Below are 19,720 nucleotides of genomic sequence, written 5' to 3'. Positions count from 1 at the left end.
TGGGCAGCCAGCGCCCCGGCGGGGTCCTTCAGGCCTTCGGCCGGGCAGCCTCCCTCGGGGTCCTTGCGCGGTTGCCTAGCAGCTGCGAGGACGCGGGCCGAGCCGGAAGTGGAGTGCGCTGCGGCGCGAGCTGGGCCGGCGGGCGTGGTTCGACAGCGCGCAGAGTCCAGACGGGCGGCAGGGCCCGAGGGGCCGACCCGCAGCGTCCCTGGTCTCTCCAGCCCTCACTCGGAACCGCACGTGAGGGCAAATCCGCCCCGGTGGCTGGCTTAGCACGCGGGGACAGCCCCTCCGAGGCCTCCCTGGCGGTGTGGGCGAGAGGGCGTCCGGGTCGGGGGAAGCACGGAAAGGTGGCTTCGCGAGGCTGTTGTGGGGGGCGGGACGGGCAGCCTGGCGATGCCTGGACATGGTTGGTGGCCAAAAACATTTATTGAAAGATAGCTTACCCACTTAGATGGCGAGGATACCGACAAGCAAGTCTTCGCCCGTAAGCAGTGGCTCACGCCTATAGTCCAGGGATGCCGAGGAGGGAGGATCGCTTGAGTCCAGGAGTTGGAGGCTGCGGTGCGCCGTGATCGCGCCACTGCACTCCAGCCTGGGCGACAGAGTGAGACCCTATCTCTAAACAAAAGAAAGAACGTCTTCAAGCATGGAGCCATGAAGCTGGATTTGGCTTACTGTCGCTCTCTCTACAGGGTACAGGTGAAAGGGGGCAGACCCCTCATCATGCTTTCCAGGCATCTGCCACTTCCCAGGAATTGTCTCCCTGGATAAACAAGGCGAAGTCCCTGGCTGTGCAGAAGCAGTAGCTGTGTGGTGGCACAGTCAGGAAAACTCGGGGGCCCTGTTGGTATTTTCTACCCCTGACCCGTGTGCATACTTCTGTCGTAGCTCTCACCACAGTAGACTCTGCTATCATTGTGTCTTCCATCCTCTGAACCCTGTGCAAGGTCTGCTCATGGTGAATGCCCAGTAAGGCTCACCTATTGCTGCTATCTCGTCATCATATCATTTCTATGTGCCCCCCTAGCTAAGAGTCTGGACTGTGGTTACATTCTCAGGAATGTTTACAAAGTCATATTTAGGTGTGAGGAGAGTAAAACAGAGCTAGACATAATGTTGCACACAGCCTTTGGCACTGGATGCCTGGCGAATGTCTTGTGCAAATGGGTAACGTGAGGAGCAGCATTTGGGGTGCGCAGGACTTAACTATTTGTGTATAACATATTATTGATGCCTGTGTGTCATACTCTGCTACTCCAAGGCTAGTAGTCAATTGCATACCATATCTCAGTCTGGCACTGAGGGAAGCAGTCTGGATGGAGGTACAGCTGGAGATTTGGTTGAGGGGACTTATCTCTGACAACAGCCTCTTGTTGATCTTCCCAGACAGTGACAATACCCTCCCCTCCCTTGGGCTGGACCCCTCTCTACAGCTAGGAGCCAATGGCAGAAGACAAAACCAAACCGAGTGAGTTGGACCAAGGGAAGTATGATGCTGATGACAACGTGAAGATCATCTGCCTGGGAGACAGCGCAGTGGGCAAATCCAAGTATGTTGGGAGATTAGGGAATAAATACCAGCCCCAGAGAGGGTCTGGGTCATTTAAAAAGTCCTCCAGAGGCAGAGGAGCATGGCTTCTTGGGGCTGGTGAAGGAGCAGTCTTGGCTGGAGCCCAGATGTTCATGGGGGAACGAGGGGAATCACGTGAGCCGTTGTGTGTGTTGGGTGGAGGGGGCAGGTCATAAGGACTGAGGAATTTGAATGTTTCCTCTGAGCCCTGAGAGAATGTGTGGAGCAACTGAGGACATTGTATGTGGTTTGTGGGCTGAGGGATGGCAAGGGCGGGGAGTGGGAATGGAAAGACAAAAGTGACTATGCCACCGTGACAGATTGGGTAAAGGTGGTAAAGATGCTTTCTTGGAGGGACTCTCTGAAATAGAGAAAACTGGGTAGAACTGACGATTGACTATAATCATTGTGAAGACTGGCTTCTTCTTGTAATGAATTTCGGTGCCTACATGCCACCCAGAGAGGTGAAGGGAGGCTCTGCCGTGCTGCCAGCTTGTCTCCATGAGACTTCCTAGTTCTCACGCCTAGGACAGCTGAGGGCACTTGTCCATTTCTGCCTTCATAGCATGACGGTACACTTGCCCCTGCCCAGAGAAGTGGTTACGTTTATCTCCCAAGTACTCCAGGCCCACCTTGGTTTCTACCTTCATTTTTATAATCAAGTCCTTTGACTCAGGTAGCTGTGAATAATTCTCTGGGGGCTTTGCTGGTTTTTAGGCCATCTCCATGACTTTGAATTCTCTCTCTCTCTCTTCCCCACCACACAATCACACACTGCAGCTCTGGTTTAGTTTTTTTTTTTTGAGACGGAGTCTCGCTCTGTCACCCAGGCTGGAGTGCGGTGACGTGATCTCGGCTCACTGCAAGCTCCGCCTCCCGGGTTCACGCCATTCTCCTGCCACAGCCTTGCGAGTAGCTAGGACTACAGGCGCCCGCCACCACACCCAGCTAATTTTATTTTTGTATTTTTAGTAGAGACGGGGCTTCACCTTGTTAGCCAGGATGGTCTTGATCTCCTGACCTCGTGATCCGCCCACCTCCGCCTCCGAAAGTGCTGGGATTATAGGCATGAGCCACCGCGCCCGGCCTCTGGTTTAGTATTTTATAGTTACTTTGACCATCCTCAACAGCACGCCTGTACAGTAAAAGTGAGGGTAGGTGTTGTAGTTTGGGAAGGTTACCCAATAAATAACACCCCCTTTATCCCCACTCAAGTTTAAAACAACAAAGAATAGAAATGGCAGGCAGGTGTAGAGCAAATTGCCACTTTAATAACAAACAGAACTTTCGGAGAATGTATCTTGGTATACCCAGCTCCCAAGTTCAATGCTAGTCTCTTTATATGCCTCATTTCGAACAGTAACAAAAAATAAGAATCCAAGTAGTTAACTTGACGTCAAAGATTACCATAACATTGGCCTCCAAAGACACAACAATTAGAAAACAAGCCAGTCTTCATCCACTAGCAGTATCTCAGGCAAAATGTTGTCCCAGATACAATGGAAACAGTGCATCTGAGGGAAGGTGAGTGCATGAGAACACTGTGGTTCAGTTTTGATTGGACTCAAGAATTACTGCCAATTTTCAGTGTCTCTAACCTATGAATCTAAACTCAGTTGGGCTAAAACACCCATTAAGAGGTTAACACATCCAGGCTGTGGTGAGCTATGATTGTGCCACTGCACTCTAGCCTAGTGACAGAGCAAGACCCTGTCTCAAAAAAAAAAAAAAAAAGTTAACACTTGTGTTCATCATATCTGAAGGGCGTCAGTTGTACACGGCCTTATTTCTAGATAGGAATGTTGTGGCAGTGCGGCCTTCTTGCAGAGTTCAGAAATTTACAACAGTAGCAGCCCCAGTCACCAGGCTTTCTTTAAGGTGCCTTTTTTTTTTTTTTTATCCTCATACAGCATGTTCATGCTTCTTGATTCCACTCAGGGCTCTGTTGGTGGGCTCTGATGACAGCTCCCCTACCCCCTGTGAACAGGTGTCCTCAGACCTGGGCACTGCCTGCTGTGGAAGGCTTTTCCTTTGCTCCTGCACATGCCACCTTCCTGAGCTGCCATTACAGGCGTGAGCCACTGCACCAGACCAGATTTCTTTTGACCCCAGGTGATCATACTGCTTAATAACAAGACATGGTGTTTTTTTGTTTTTTTGTTTTTTTTTTTGAGACAGAGTCTTGCTCTGTCACCCAGGCTGGAGTATAGTGGGGCAATCTCTGCTCACTGCAACCTCCGCCTCCCAGGTTCAAGCAATTCTCATGCTCAGCCTCCTGAGTAGCTGGGATTACAGGCATGCGCCACCATGCCTAGCTAATTTTTTTGTATTTTTAGCAGAGGTTTTGCCATGTTGGCCAGGTTGGTCTGGAATTCCTAACCTCAAGTGATCTGTCTGCCTTGGCCTCCCAAAGTGCTGGGATTACAGGTGTGAGCCACCGCACCCGGCCAACAAGACGTGGCTTTCTGATTCCATCTTTAAGAGTAGTTAGGTCCAGATGTGTTGTCTTTTTTCTTTGATAGCTGTCTAACTTGGCCTTTAGGGTCTTCCATTCCCGTTAATGATTGCCTATCATCGTTGTACAAAGAGGGCAAAGGCACACCCCCCCCCACCCAAAACTAAGGCCACATGGTGTGAGTACAGACTAGGGTGATGGGGGAAACTTACAAGCAGAAAAGTCACACCATGTGACTCCCTGGGTCCCAAGCTCTCATTATCCTGAGGGAGTTGTGCTTAGGCCACCAGTGACCAGTGCCTAAGAAAGAAGACAGGGAACATCTGTGTATGTGACAGTGACAGAGGCAGCTCCCTAGAGCCTCCGGAGGTAGGCCTGCTCTGTTTTTGAGCTCAGGCCTGCCGAGCTGGTTCTCTGCTAAGCTGCAGAATGTTGGGAGGGAATGAGTCTCTGGGGCCTCTTTTTCTCTCCTTCATCCTGTCTTCCAGAGGCAACTTTTCCTTACGAAAATCCCTCTGTGCCTGTGTTTTTATTCTTTCACTGCTTCTGCTTGGATGAGGCAAGTTTATGGATCTCTCCTCTTCCTCCTGCACTTTCTGAGCATGTGCCCTCTCAAGACAGGGTTCTGAGCTTGAGTCTTTTTCATTTACCATCTTAACCTCTGGCCGCGGTAATTTCTTTGTGTAATTTTCTACGTGATCTAAGAAGATGATGTGTTTTCTTTATAGTAAGGGTGCTGTTTCTTTATAGTTATAAATAAAATCTATCCTCCTTTTACAATTCAAGCTGCAGTTTAAATATCAGAAGTATAAAATCATGGTTAGAGTGTATTACACTGACAGACAGGCAAGCAGTGACCCTTCAAAACGTGAGGGAAAAAAGGTTGCAATGTCAAGAGAGTGGTCAGGGAAGGCCTAGTTGTAAAGGTAACATTGGGTCAAAGACTTGAAAAAAGCAAGGAGTAAGCCTTGCAGATATCTGGCAGGAGCATTTCAACAACAAAAGGAGGAAATGGCCAGTGGCTGGAACAGAGGGAGAGAAAATAAATGGGAGAGTTTGAACTGAAAGAAATGGGGAACCACTGGATGGTTTTGCAGAGAGGAGTGACCAAGTCTGCCTAATTTTTTCACAGGATAACTGACCACATTCAGAATTGATAGTCCTCTCAATAACCAATAGATCAAGCAGATTCTCCTGTCTCAGCCTCCTGAGTAGCTGGGATTACAGGCGTGTGTCACCACACCTGGCTAATTTTTTGTATCTTTAGTGGAGACAAGGGCTTCACCATGTTGGCCAGGCTGCTCTTGGCCTCCCAAAGTGCTGGGATTACAGGCGTGAGCCACCGCGCCCGACCGGGAAATGGCTTTTGAACGGAAGGCGCAGCTTTGGCCTGGCCTCTGTTTCCCTTTGCACAACATAAGGGTAATTGTATGTGCAGAACTGTGCTCTGGTGGAAATAACAGATTTGAGAGCTTCACATGGGCTGGTGTGTGTACTCATAGTGACATGAGCTGTTTTGTTATGACGGGTTAGTAATGCTGATACCCAGCTTCCAGACTTGACCCGGAAGCTGTGTGGCTGTGGAGTGAAAGGGGGAAGGGAAGCCACAGGTGGCTTCCAGGTTGTCAGCCTTAGGGTGCAAAAGTTTGGGACAAGGGAGAGATGGAGACGCCATCTGACCACCTTGCCTGTTCTGCTTACAGAGTCATGGAGAGATTTCTCATGGATGGCTTGTATCCTTCAAGGTTTGAAGTACCCCTTGTTCCTGTGGGTCTTCCCACGCTCATGTATCAGTGTCCCACTGCCCACCCCTTTATACCAGCAGCCCAGGAAGGAGGATTGGGTAAGTGAATGCACAGGTTTTGTTCCGCACTTGTTTCTTGCCGATTGACCCACATGGCATTGCACAATCAGTGCTGTATATTTTGGACCTTACTCATATTTGGATTGTTTTATGTTAAGAGGGCAGTAGAATGGCAAACAGCAAATGGTTTGGATCTAATGCCTGGATTCAAACCCCACCTCCTCCTCCTCAGTAGCTTCTGATACTGGCCAAGTCATTTAACCTCTCTAACCTCAAAGCTTGGGCCCCCTACTATTGAAAAAATCTCTGATATGAATGAACTTTGTAAAATAGGAGCTGCCAGCCCCACCTTTCTCCCATAAATTGTTATATTGCATAGGTTTGGAGTGAGTTCCTCCCCGCAACTGGGAGATTTTTAAACAGCTTCCCAAGTGGATCCACTGAGAACCACAGGTGAGAGGAGCCCCTGGAGCCTGCTGCTGCCTGTCCTAGGCTCGGCACCCCAAGGCTCAGTTGCCTTAAGATCTGAGTATGTGTTACTCCACCTTCTACCAAGTGCTCCTGCACACCCAGCCCACCTGCATCATTTGGCTCTGCTTTTTACACTGTCCGGCTTCTTGCAGCCTCGGAAGGTGTTAATCCCCAGAGTTTAACCCTTTTTCTCAGGGTTTCAAACATAGGCAGACTCCAAATTGATTGACAGCTTGTCAACTGTATGGCTTGTGGGAGCTTTTGTCCCTGGAATGGTCATGTTGCTACCTAGGGTTAGGGTTTCCTTTCTAGCCTGCGAAAGCTCCATCCATGATTGAGTTGGGGTATCCACATTTGCATTTTCCAACTGCATGATGCCTTGTATGACACTTGTCTGTAAAATCCTGTTCTATGTTTTACCTCAGACTTCGATGGCCAGGACACACTCCCATCTCCTCCCACCCCTCACCCTTCCATGGAGCTTGTACCAGTGGTATGTGAAGCTGATCCTCTGTCTGCAACATTCATTTGATTTAAAATCTCAATAACTCCAAAGAGAAGAGGAGGGAGAGGATCCATTTCATCAAACCAAACACCCCTGCTCCCCACTCCTTCCTTACCTCCCCTTTTATTGATTTTGGTCCTTAACCTGAGTGCAGTCAGCCACAGCAGCTGTCCACGTACGCCCTGACCCTGTACAAGCACACAGCCACGGTAGATGGCAAGACCATCCTTGTGGGTAAGTGGCACAGGGCCAAGACATGCTGGCCCTCAGGAAAGAGGAAATGGGAGACGAGGGGAGGTGAGGGAAGGTTCATAAGGAGAGAGTCCACAGGGAGAAAATGAGACCCCAGGCAGGGACAAGGGGTGCTAGAGAGAACCCAGAGAGCCAGGAGCCAGGAGGCCATGGAGGGTGGAAGGAGGCATGCAGGGGCCAAGTCCCAGCCCTCTGACCTGGCGTCCAGGCCAGCACCTGTGCAGGACAGGGTTCAGGAAAGGAGAAGTCAGGGGGCTGTACCCACCTCAGGGAAGAAGAACATAAGAGGCCTTCGATGAGGCAGTAGTTTTCCTAGCTTCAGGGGTTCTTACTCAGCCAGTTTGAAAAAATAAATGTGGTCAGAACATTATCTCCCACATCGGGCTGCGACCTTCCATCGGGTCATAATCTTCTCCTTGGCCGGGCACACAGCGTGCCTGACTCTGTCTACCGTCTGTGGTCAGCGCACGTGAGAAGTTGGAATAGTTTGGAACTTAGAGGACCCTGCGTGTCACGTGGGAAACGGGGAACTATCTTCTCCCTCCTTGGGCTTCCAGTGTGTTGTCCTTCCTCCTGGCCCCTGACCCACTGTCTTCCCATACACACAGGTGAACACACACCTCTCACATCACACTCAGGTACACTGTGTCTTGAAGACACACGTGTGGGGCCGTATGGTCTCTGTTTCTCCCTGTGCTCCCCATGTACACTCACACATGTGCTGTGGTTTGTGCCACATGTGTGTTGTATCTTAGTGACTTGCACAGAAATGCACCGGGCATGTGGGTCTGTCTGTATTCACACTGCAGACTTTTGGGACACGGCAGGCCAGGAGCGGTTCCAGAGCATGCATGCCTCCTACTACCACAAGGCCCACGCCTGCATCATGGTACGAGACGGTGGGGAGGTGGACAGAGGCACTGGGCAAGTCTGGCCTGAGGGGTGAGGGGCCTAGCAGCCCTGGGCCCTTGTAACCAAGTCTGGGTGTTGTGGGAGGGGGACTTAGGGTCACCCGGGGGATGTTTCAAACCACACCTGCTCCCCAGAGCTTCTTAGTGAGAAGGTGCCAGGTGAGCTCTCTGTAGGCGGGGATGGGTGGAGAAAAGGTGGAACAGCAAGCTCAGGGCTTCAACATCAGGTGTAGCATCCAAGAGGCAAACATATGCCTGAAACAGGGCCACAGTCCGTCTGATGGACCTAACCTGTCAGACAAGCTCCCAAGGCCTCCCTCCACTGTTGCCTGCTGCTTTTCCCCAGGGGGTACGTGCTGGGACTGAGTAGACGCTGCGGGTCCCAGAGAACCTTCTCTCTCAGGCCAGCCCCTTGCCTCCCCCCGAGCCTCCCATTTTGTTGCCTAGGACGCAATCCTCACGGTTCCACCCTGGTGACCGGGGTGTGGTGAAGCAGTCACTCCAAGAGAAAAATGCAGCCGAGGAAAGGGCTAAGAAAAGAAAAAGGAGCTCTGTAAACCTGTGTCCTATAGAAGTTCCTACCCGTGAATTCCCTGGCTTGGTTCTCAGGCCACCACTTTTAAATGCTGAAAAGGAGCATGTTTTTCTTTTGGGTCACTTAAAAAACATTTTCATGGCTGGGCACGGTGGCTCATGCCTGTAATCCCAGCACTATGGGAGGCCAAGATGGGTGGATCACCTGAGGTCAGCAGTTTGAGACCAGCCTGGCCAACATGGTGAAATCCCGTCTCTACTAAAAATACAAAAAATTAGCTGGGCGTGGTGGCGGGTGCCTGTAATCCCAGCTACTTGGGAGGCTGAGGCAGGAGAATCACTTGAACCCGGGAGGCAGAGGTTGCAGTGAGCCGAGATCACACCACTGCACTCCAGCCTGGGCAACAAGAGCAAAACTCCATCTAAAAAAAACCGACATTTTCATGAATATCGGCCATCAACAATGCAGAAAGTAATAGACTAGTCTTCTGAATTATTAACCCTAGCAATTGTCACCAAGTGAAAACCTCGGTCACTAAAACTTCTTGGAATAGCATTCAAGGTCTTGCTTTAACACAAAACCCCAAAACTTGGCGGTACAAAACAACCATTTTCTGATGGATTGCGAATCCATGTCTGAAGTCTCAGCTAAGAAGACTCCAAGGCTGGGTTTCAGGCTGGAACTGCCTGGGGCATCTCCCCACACACACACTGGTACTTGGCTGGACCACCAGCAGGTTCTACTCCCCGTGTTTCTTCGCAGTTTGTCAGTTGGGCTGATTTGGGTTTGCTCACAGAGTATCAGCCAAGATCCCGAGATCAAGTATCCAGAGAGAACCCGGTGGGACTTATATTTCCTTTTATGGCCTAGCCCTGGAATATGTGGCATCTCTCTGTCCATAGTCACAGAGGGAAGAAACAGATGGCATCTCTCAGTGGGGAACCAGAGTCACATGGTTAAAAGAACACATGGGATGGACAGGTTGCCACCATTGTTGGCATATATTAATAAAGTCTGCCATGGCACCCCATAGCATTTAGACACCCACCTTTCTAGCCCTACCTCCCACTTAGTGATTGTCTGTAAATATGCACGGCCTTACCTTGGCACTGAGAGAGATGCATGGCTGAGTAGGTGTCATCTCATCTGTAAGAAGCAATAGCAGAGGGGATGCAGAAGGAGCTGCTCTGTTCTGCTCATTGTCACCTGCTCCTCTGCACACCTTCCTTCATGCTCTTCCCTCGGCCTCTCCCCAGCTCACACCCCTTTATTTGAAACTCTGCTCATTTTTCAGGCCCTGCTTCAATGCCACCACCTCCATGCAGCCTCCTCTGATGTTTGTCATTAGCATAGCTCTTTCGTGTGTGCTCCTGCACCACTGATCCCTTCCACAACATGGACTGTCTGTGATGCACGTGTGCAGGATGCTGGGAGTGCCCGGGTGGAAAGACACACGTGCTGCCCCCAGGAACTGACTGACTGGTAGGCACAGTACAGATACCAGTGGTGAGGACAGTGAGGATTCTTCCCTTCTGACCCTTTGCAGATGGTAAAGGAAGGAACTCATCACCTAATTCCCCTGACTGCCCCTTGAGAACAAAATCCCTTGAAAAATTCCAAAAGCTTTAACTCTGATAACTGTTAAGGTACTAAGCAAGAGGATGATGGGGCAAGGCAAATGGGGGCAGTGTAGTGCAGAAGTCTGACCCTCAAGAGCAGAAGAGCTTGCTCCTAGCCAGTTTGGTTTCAGGCCTACAGTGGCATTTGGTATTTTGAGCTCACCTCTCTTTTTCTCTTGGAGTGACTGCTTCCTGCATCTGATGCATCTCCGTGGGCTCCCCGCAGACCCTCTTCTGAAGGCCTGGGGTGTCTCTCCTGCCACCATGCCTGTGTCTGCAGGTGCCTGCCACCAGCCCCAGTCTGCTGCACGGGCCCTGGCGAGTAGAAAGCACTTGCCTTCTGACCACACGGGGAGCTGAGGGTCAGAGACGGAACCAGGGCTCGACCCTCCACCTTGAAACCTTGAGATGGGGATGCTCCTCATTCTAGCCAGCTCCTCCTCAGCTCTCAAAACAAGGAACGGATGCTCAGGAAACCAGACCTGGACAAAAGGCATCTGAGCCTGGTGTGAGGCAGATTCCAGAAGTTTAGTTACAGACATCCTTTATAAGGAGTCTTCATCGGGAATTCAAGACAACCTGGTGATTCATTGAAATTGGCCTGTGAAAGAGAATCCACATAGACTTCCTGCCACCTCTTGAGATGTGACAGTTGCTGACCCTCCCGCCACCACACAGGGCGAGCCCCTAGCCCTGAGCTTGAACCATGTTGCTTGCACAAATAGCTGGGTGATTTAGAAGTGAGGTGAGCTGTGCCAGCAGTTACAGGGTGGTGGTTGTCTGTAACTTTAATCCACTGACTGTTGTACTAGGGCAGTTTGGGCTAGACACTTTGGAGGAGCTCCTGTGAAGGGCATGAAGGCTCACTGTAGCAGCAGCTCAGTTGTCTTTCAGAGTTCTGCCCTTAGAGCTGGTTTGCAGTGCTCATCCTTCTTGCTGATATTTTAAAATAGGTAGAAACAGGCTGGGCGTGGTGACTCATGCCTTTAATCCCAGTACTTTGGGAGGCCTAGGCGGGCAGATCACCTGAGGTCAGGAGTTCGAGACCAGCCTGACCAACATGTTGAAACCCCGTCTCTCTACTAGAAATACAAAAATTAGCCAGGCGTGGTGGTGCACACCTGTAATCCAGCTACTCGGGAGGCTGAGACAGGAGAATCGTTTGAAGACAGGAGAATCGTTTGAACCCAGGAGGTGGAGGTTGCAGTGGCAGTGAGCCAAGATACTGCCACTGCACTCTAGCCTGGGCAACAGAGCAAGACTCCATCTCAAAATAAATAAATAAATAAAAATAAAATAGGTAAAAACAAATTATAAAATAATACAATTATGAACTGCAAATAATAAAACATAAAAATTACTTTAAAAAAATTTAAAGAGGCCGGGCACAGTGGCTTATGCCTGTAATCCCAGAAATTTGGGAGGCCGAGGCAGGAGGATCACTTGAGCCCGGGAGTTCAAGACCAGCCTGGTTAATATAATGAGAGCTTATCTCTACAAAAAATAAACAAAATTAGCCAGGCATGGTGGCATGTGCCTGTAGTTCCAGCTACTCAGGAGGCTGAGGTAGGAGGATCACCGGACCCCAGGGGGTCGAGGAGCAGTAAGCCAAGATTGTGCCACTGCACTCCAGCCTGGCTGACAGAGTAAGACCCTATCTCAAAAAACAAAAAGCAGAAAGAACAAAGAAGTAAACAAAAGCTTAAAAGTAAATCAGCCAGGTGCAGTAGCTCATGCCTGTAATCCCAGTACTTTGGGAGGCCTAGGCAGGCAGATCACTGCAGGTCAAGAGTTTGAGAGCAGCCTGGCCAACATGATGAAACCCCGTCTCTACTAAAACGACAAAAATTAGCCAGGCGTGGTGGTGCGCACCTGTAATCCCAGCTACTCCAGAGGCTGAGACGAGAATCGCTTGAACCTAGGAAGTGGAGGTTGCAGTGGCAGTGAGCCAAGATAGCGCCACTGCACTCCAGCCTGGGCAACAGAGCAAGACTCCATATATGGAGATCCCTTGAGATCAAAAGTTCGAGACCAGCCTGGCCAACATGGCGAAACCCTGTCTCTACTAAAAATATAAAAATTAGCCAGGCATGGTGGCGCACACCTGTAGTCCCAGTTACTGAGGAGGCCGAGACAAGAGAATCACTTGAACACAGAAGGCAAAGGTTGCAGTGAGCTGAGATTATGCCACCACACTCCAGCCTGGGTAACAGAGTGAGACTCCGTCTAAAAAAAAAAAAAAAAATCAAGGGCAGTTGTGGTGGCTAACACCTGTAACCCCAGCACCTTTAGAGGCCCAGGTGGGAGGATCCCTTGAGGCCAAGAGTTTGAGATGAGCCTGGGTAACATAGGGAGAGCCTGCCTCTACAAAAAAAATAATAAAAAAATAAAAATTAATGCATACATGCTACTTGGGAGGCTGAGGTAGGAGGATTCCTTGAGCCCAGGAGTTTTGAGGTTACAGTGAGCTGTGATTGAGCCACTGCATTCTAGCCTGGGTGACAGTGAAACCCTGTCTCTAAAAAGTAAATAAATAAATAAAAGTAAATAGTAACTGAAGTAAAACTCTAGAAACATTTACGGTTACTACAGAGGAACTTTAAAACAGTTTAAGCAATAAATACAAGAGTAGACTAAAAAACACAAAAGTTTTTACAACTTCTAACAGACGGTATCAATTGGCAAATTGATTCCATTTATGATTGTTAAAATAGGTGAATAAGATTAGATGACAAGATAACAAAAAAGGAATACGTTATTTATTTGTTTATTTCAGACAGAGTTTCTTGTTGCCCAGGCTGGAGTGCAATGGCATGATCTGGGCTCGCTGCAACCTCCGTCTCCCTAGTTCAAGCAATTCTCCTGCCTCAGCCTCCCAAGTAGCTGAGATTACAGGCATGCGCCACCACGCCCAGCTAATTTTTTGCATTTTTAGTAGAGACGGAATTTCACCATGTTGGCCAGGCTGGTCTCAAACTCCTGACCTCAGGTGATTGACCCGCCTCAACCTCCCAAAGTGCTGGGCTTACAGGTGTGAGCCACTGCACTGGGCCAAGAATAAGATTTTTAAAAACATGTTCGCATCTGGAGGCTCCAGGGGGCTTCCCTGAGAAATGGCAGCCTCTGTGGTCAGAGAGGCTGCAATTCAGAGCGTTCACACAAACAGCACCATGTGCTCATGCTTACCTGCTTGGGTGTGTGAATCACCTGGAGATGGGGTGCAGAAACATTGACATACCTGAGCTATCTTTCTTCCTCTGCCCTTTGCAGGTGTTTGATGTACAGAGGAAAGTCACCTATAGGAACCTGAGCACCTGGTATACAGAGCTTCGGGAGTTCAGGCCAGAGATCCCATGCATCGTGGTGGCCAATAAAATTGATGGTGGGGCCATCCCTGCACCTGGGTGTTAGCAATTCACTGGGGACCTGCCCTCATACATTTCCTCCTCCATTCCCCGGGCAGGCAGCCTTCAGTGATTGGTTCTCCCTCCCACGATAAGATACAACCCTTGGTTGCTTGCATTCTTCCCACCTTATAAAGAAGCCAGCTAAGCCAACCTGCCCTCTTTCCAAGGCACAGATCCCTATTAACTGAGCTCTTTCTAGGACATGTTTCCCAATCATCCCTGCCTATCCCACTTTCTGGAATGGAGGCCTCCAGTGGCCCCCGCTCCAAACCTTCTTCCCCTCCCTTGACAGACAGACCAATGTCCTACCTTCTCTCTACAGCAGACATAAACGTGACCCAAAAAAGCTTCAGTTTTGCCAAGAAGTTCTCCCTGCCCCTGTATTTCGTCTCGGCTGCTGATGGTACCAATGTTGTGAAGGTATGGTTGACTGCAGAGGTAGCTAGCAAGGTCAGGGCGCTAGGTGGTAAAGGGAAGCTGTGAAGAGAAGGGCTTACTGCAGGTGTGATGGAGAGAACCAGGACAGTGCATGGGCATGGGTGACAGGGAGGGGAGGAGCTGATGGGCCTGGACTTGATGAGGCAGAAGTCCATTGACCATACATAGGTCAGGGTGACGGGGAGAGGCAAATGGAGGGGTAAGGTTGCTGATTTTAGGAATGGAGTATTGTGTAGTCTCACAGTGGGGCCAGTGGGGTGGACTGGGCAGAGTCCAAGGCACTCTCATCCACCATCTCTACCTCACCCCCAGCTCTTCAATGATGCAATTCGATTAGCTGTGTCTTACAAACAGAACTCCCAGGACTTCATGGATGAGATTTTTCAGGAGCTCGAGGTAGGTCAGGTCCACATTTCGGGTGGGATGGAAGAAACGGCTCCTCTTCAGGGAGAGGGACTACAACCCAGTAGAGTGGCTCTTGCCTAAGTTTGCCCCACTAAATGTATCAGAGCTGCGGTTGAGCAAATGCAGGGCCAGGCCTCACCTGCGACCTTGTTCACAGAACTTCAACTTGGAGCAGGAAGAGGAGGACGTGCCAGACCAGGAACAGAGCAGCAGCATCGAGACCCCATCAGAGGAGGCGGCCTCTCCCCACAGCTGAGGGGCTGGGGCTAGGGGTGGGTGGAGCCCTTTTAAAATACCCTTCCCTTCAACAGCTCTCCAGCTCTGAACGGAGAAACTCTCTAGGCCATCCCCTCTTCTACCTCCTGCAACCCACCCATCCTATTAGCCTCCCACATTCAAGGCCCGTGATACAGGGATGAGGTCAGTACCAGCAAACTCTGGACTGGTGGAAGAATTCCCCACCAGATCTCCTTGAAGCAGAATTAGGGATCAGCATCATTAACACCTTCCCCACCCCCTCCCCCCAGGCAGACAGTGAAGAGAATCAGAAAACATGATTATGTGTCACTTTAATACAGGAAATTTAGGTGTTTTTTGGTGTTTTTGTTTTTGTTTTTGTTTTCTTTCCAAAGCTCACCTCGGGGACAATTCCCTGTGCTTCTGCTGAGGTAATGATTACCCCCCCACCCACAGCTGAGTCTGTGAGGCCCCATCCTTTCCCTACGTTTTCTCCCATCTTTTTTCCTCTTCAGTCTCCCAATCATCTGGTTTGTTTGTTTCTTTGTTCGTTCTGAGACGGAGTCTCGCTCTGTCGCCAGGCTGGAGTGCAGTGGCGCAGTCTCGGCTCGCTGCAACCTCTGACTCCCTGGTTTAAACGATTCTCCTGCCTCAGCCTCCCGAGTGGCTGGCATCACCACGCTCAGCTAATTTTTGTATTTTTAGTAGAGACGGGGTTTCACCATGTTGCCCAGGATGGTCTCGATCTCCTCACCTCGTGATCCGCCCGCCTCGGCCTCCCAAAGTGCTGGGATTTACAGGTATGAGCCACCGCGCCCGGCCCCAATCATCTGTTTTTAAGCAAACGTTTTTGAGCAGATAGCTATTCCTTCCAGATTTCTGTGTACCGACTCTGTTTCAGGAGCTCTTCTAGGTAAAGCTGAGATCACAGGAACAGCAGGTGACAGGCCTAGCTATAGTTAGGAATACACAAGCGGTAAAATCGAGTCCTTACAGCCATACCACAAGGTACATCCATTTGGACTACAAGAAGAGCTTCCTTTAAAGTTCCTATTTCAGCATAAGGAGGCTGTCCTTTTTTTTGAGGAATAGTTTGGACCTTGTGCCTCCTGTGGGAGGCTGAGGACTGCAAGAGGAGAGCTAGCAGATATGCCTGTTCACCCCTCTCTGGTACTTGTGGCTTGCTAGTATGTTTTTATGATAATCTCGGGCATTGTTTGCATTGTGTTTATTAATAGGGTTTTGTTTTTATTGTTTCCTTTTTTACAGTAAAGGCTGAATTACATAAACATTGAGTAAATGTATGTGCTTTGTGGCTCTGAAGTGTGTTCGGAGCAAAAAGACAAAAGAATCTGCAAATCATCACCCTTATGAATGAGGGGTAGCTGCCTTGACCTGTTGCAGGGTAGCCCATGTTTACTCTCAATTCACTATATTGGAGGCCATTTCAGTGGATTTTAGTGTTTTCAAAAGAAATCAATTACCTATTAATTTGGGAGCTCAAGAACAAGCACATTTCCCCTTTAAATCAGCAATATTTAGATGTTCAACGTAAGATGTTTGACCTGACCAGGGGTTCCCAGGAACGTATACCCTGATGAGGTAGAACTTAAAAAAATGTAGTTACTGTAAATAACTACTAAGTATTTAAAAAAAATACAACAGCCTTACTGAGATAGAATTTGCAGACTATAAAGTTCACCATCGTGTTGGTTTTATGGGCCTATTCTGTATCCGGTTCCTTAGAAGCTGACCCTGAGAAGGCCGTGGTTCAAATGATTTAATTAGGGTCATTCTCAGAAGAGTGAGGGGGGCAGGAGACAAGAAGCTCAGCAAGGTTGTGGTCTCAGCTGGAGGCCGGCTTCACCACCCCACCCCGTCCCAGGGAAGCTCTGGAGGGCAAATTGCCCTCCAGAGTTAGTCCTACCTCAAGACCAGGGGCCTTTTGTGCCCTTAAGCCAAGGGTGTGAGGTGGAAGGGGGCCTTCTGTTTCAGTAAGGTCAGTTCTCTGGGGAAAAGGGCAACTGTGCACTTCCAACTCAAAGCAATTGGAGGATGAATGTTTAGGCAGGGTGCCAGCAACATCCACAAGCCACCCATGTGTACAATGCTCAGATCCACCTGCTTCTTAAAGTTCATTCCATCCAGGTAGAGCTGCTCCATGTTTCTAACTGGTCACCAGTCCTGGGGGAATGTACAAGAGAAGGGTCAATGGGAAAGGACAAACCATAGCCCCTGCTATTGTAGTTGGACCCCATGCAGAGACGGATACTTGTCTCATCCTCTGGCTAGCACTTTCGCTGGTCTAGGTTGTTTGCCTGGTGGGTTGATCCTGCTCTTCTTGCCTAATGGGGTCTGAGCCCCTGCTTACTATGCCTTTATGAGGCAGTGGTTGTTAACACTTACATAGTTATATCTAAACATGCAAGTACCAAGAGACAGCATGAATCATCTGAGTACCAAATAGATTGCTCCTTCCTATTATTATCTGGCAACATCCTTTCTTCCTAATGACGATTACAGGCAATCACCTCTTTCCAGAATGCTAACTCTGCTTGCCAGTTACAAGCGCATGGACTGTCTAGGAAGCAGCCATAGCTTTGTGTTTAGTGAAACTCTTACTGTATCACTTGGTGGAAATGCCTTCCCCACTCCCCACACTGCCACTCACAGAGTCCAAGACTTCAGCTCACAGAGCCTAAAGCTGTAGACACAAACACAGATTCCCCAAGTGTGTCACTGAGAGTGCTAGCGAGCGGGGCGCTCCTATGTCCACTCCTTGGTTACTAGACATGTTGGGGACATAAAACCATATAATGAATATTAAGTTGTATATCACATCATGAAAGACCCCATCCTTACAGGGTATCATATCCAAGATTGACATCTCTGCTATCCACAAAGATAGGAAAGACTCAGAAGTGGAGTGACATCAGGAAAATGGCAGAGTAGACAGCTCCAAACTCCTGTCCCTCTACAGAAACATGGAGAAAAAGCAGCAGAAACTTTGCCAGAACTCTGGAAAAAGTAAAAGACTTATATCAATCAGGAAAGCACTGAAATGAGGAAAGGGCAACTTCGAAGTGACAGAAAAGTGGTGTGGCATTTTCACTTGCCCTTGCCCCACCCCTTCATCAGCTTGATGGTGATCTTGAAGATAGTAGTCCACTTTCCCAATTTAGGACCCAGGTCCCAGGTTCCAGGGGGAGCAAGGCAGACCTTATTCACAAATGACTTTGTTTGTCTATTCTAACCGGTCAGAAACGATCTGAAAGACTAAAATGAGGCATTTGTCTGTTTTGCCCAAGTCTGAATCCACTCGAGGTAGAAAAGGGGCAGGCATTGCTTGAAAACATTCTGAGATGACCAAAAAACCCACAGCTCCCTGGGACAAAAAGTTGTGGTTCAGACATACAATACATTACATAAAGCCTGGGAGGAAAATCTGGGAGATTTTCTTTGGAAAATCAGGACATTCAAAAAATACTTGTGTTTATTGGGGATTTCAAATGTCATGCACATACCCAGGGCAGGTCACGCATTCAGGAAAGATCTGAGAAGACTCTAAGCTTTTTCTTTTGGAAGATCTCTAGGTCCAGGGTTATCAAGAAGTGAAGGCTAAGACAGAGTTGTTAATATCCTGGTTAGGTGTTGAAGGAATACCCCAGCACAAAGCCAATCTGCAAAGACTGAAAGAGATGCTTAAAAAAATTTTTTTTCAACCACGGGTGAATACATAAAGAAAATGTGGCATATACATACAATGGAACATCATTCAGCCTTTTTAAAAAAGGAAATCCTGGCCTGGCGCAGTGGCTCACGCCTGTAATCCCAGCACCTTGGCAGGCTGAGGCCGGCGGATCACAAGGTCAGGAGATCGAGACCATCCTGGCTATGGTGAAACCCCATCTCTACTAAAAATACAAAAAAAAAAAAAATAGCCAGGCGTGGTGGCGGGCACCTGTAGTCCCAGCTACTTGGGAGGCTGAGGCAGGAGAATGGCGTGAACCCAGAAGGCAGAGCTTGCAGTGAGCCTAGATCACGCCACTGCACTCCAGCCTGGGCAACAGAGTGAGACTCGGTCTCAAAAAAAATTAAAATAAAATAAAATAAAAAGGAAATCCTTCCATTTGCAGCAAATATACTAAGTTAAAGAAGCCGGACACAGTAGGACAAATACTACATGATCTCACTTACATAAGGAATCTAAAATATTCAAACTGAGAAGCAGAGAGTAGAATGGTGGTTGCCAAGGGCTAGGGGGAGGAGGAAATAAGCAGGCATTGCTCATTGGGTGCAAAGCTTCAGCTATGCCAGAGGGATAAGTCCTAGAGACCTCCCGTACAGCATAGTGACTATAGTTAACAACATTGTATTACATACTTAAAGATTTACTGGAAATAGATCTTATGTTAAGTGTCCTTATCACAAAACATAAGAATTAGAAATGAAGAGAGAGGGAGCAAACTTTTTGAAGTGATGAATATGTTTATGGCATTCATTGTGGTGACGTTTTTATTGGTATATACTTATTTCAAACTCATCAAGTTGTATACCTTAAATATGTATATCGATAAAATGGTTTTTAAAAATACATGAAGCAAATGCACATTTCTCCAAAGAAAATATACAAATGGCCGATAAGTACATGAAAAGATGCTCAACATCATTAGTCATGAGAGAAATGCAAATCAAACCCAGAATGAGATGCCACTTACTGATAATGAAAAAGATAATAGCAAGTGTTAATGAGGCTGTGGAGAAATCGGAACCCTTATACACTGCTGAGGAGGAAGTAAAATAGTGCAGGCACTTTGGAAAACAGTTTGGCAGTCCTGGAATGGTGAAACATCGAGTTAACCCTATGATCCTGCAGATCTACTCCTAGGTGTACACTCAAGAGAAATGAGAACATGCGCTCACAGAAAAGCTTGTATATGAGTGGGCATAGCAGCACTATCCATAATAACCAAAAAGCTGGAAATAATCCAAATATCCATCAAATGTGGTATATCCACATGATGAAATATTACTCAAAAATACAAACAAATGAAGTGCTAATACGTGCTACAACGTGGATGAAACTGAAAAAAAAGTATGTTGAATGA

The 19,720-nt window shown here is 48.5% G+C and overlaps 1 protein-coding gene across 26 annotated transcripts; it reads left to right on the top strand.

Annotated features, from left to right (window-relative positions):
- Nucleotides 1-56: 56 nt before the first annotated feature.
- Nucleotides 57-15,901, top strand: LOC101142457 (rab-like protein 2B). Of its 26 annotated transcripts, none has more exons than XM_031005398.2 (10): nucleotides 57-240; nucleotides 696-850; nucleotides 1,390-1,553; nucleotides 5,732-5,761; nucleotides 6,963-7,042; nucleotides 7,870-7,949; nucleotides 13,396-13,507; nucleotides 13,858-13,952; nucleotides 14,283-14,366; nucleotides 14,533-15,901. In XM_031005398.2, exons 3-10 carry the CDS (start codon nucleotides 1,447-1,449, stop codon nucleotides 14,629-14,631), a joined length of 687 nt encoding a protein of 228 aa, XP_030861258.1. In that variant the 5' UTR covers nucleotides 57-240; nucleotides 696-850; nucleotides 1,390-1,446; the 3' UTR covers nucleotides 14,632-15,901. The 26 variants fall into 26 exon arrangements, with proteins under 26 accessions (XP_030861258.1, XP_030861251.1, XP_030861264.1 ...); XM_031005391.3 differs by having other exon boundaries at nucleotides 13,855-13,952; XM_031005388.3 differs by having other exon boundaries at nucleotides 80-240; nucleotides 455-696; nucleotides 13,855-13,952.
- Nucleotides 15,902-19,720: the final 3,819 nt, after the last annotated feature.

Source organism: Gorilla gorilla, chromosome X, assembly GCF_029281585.2.
Source record: "Gorilla gorilla gorilla isolate KB3781 chromosome X, NHGRI_mGorGor1-v2.1_pri, whole genome shotgun sequence".
NCBI lineage: Eukaryota > Metazoa > Chordata > Mammalia > Primates > Hominidae > Gorilla > Gorilla gorilla.
Note: the sequence above shows the minus strand (reverse complement) of the source record. Positions and strands in the feature narration are given on the sequence as shown.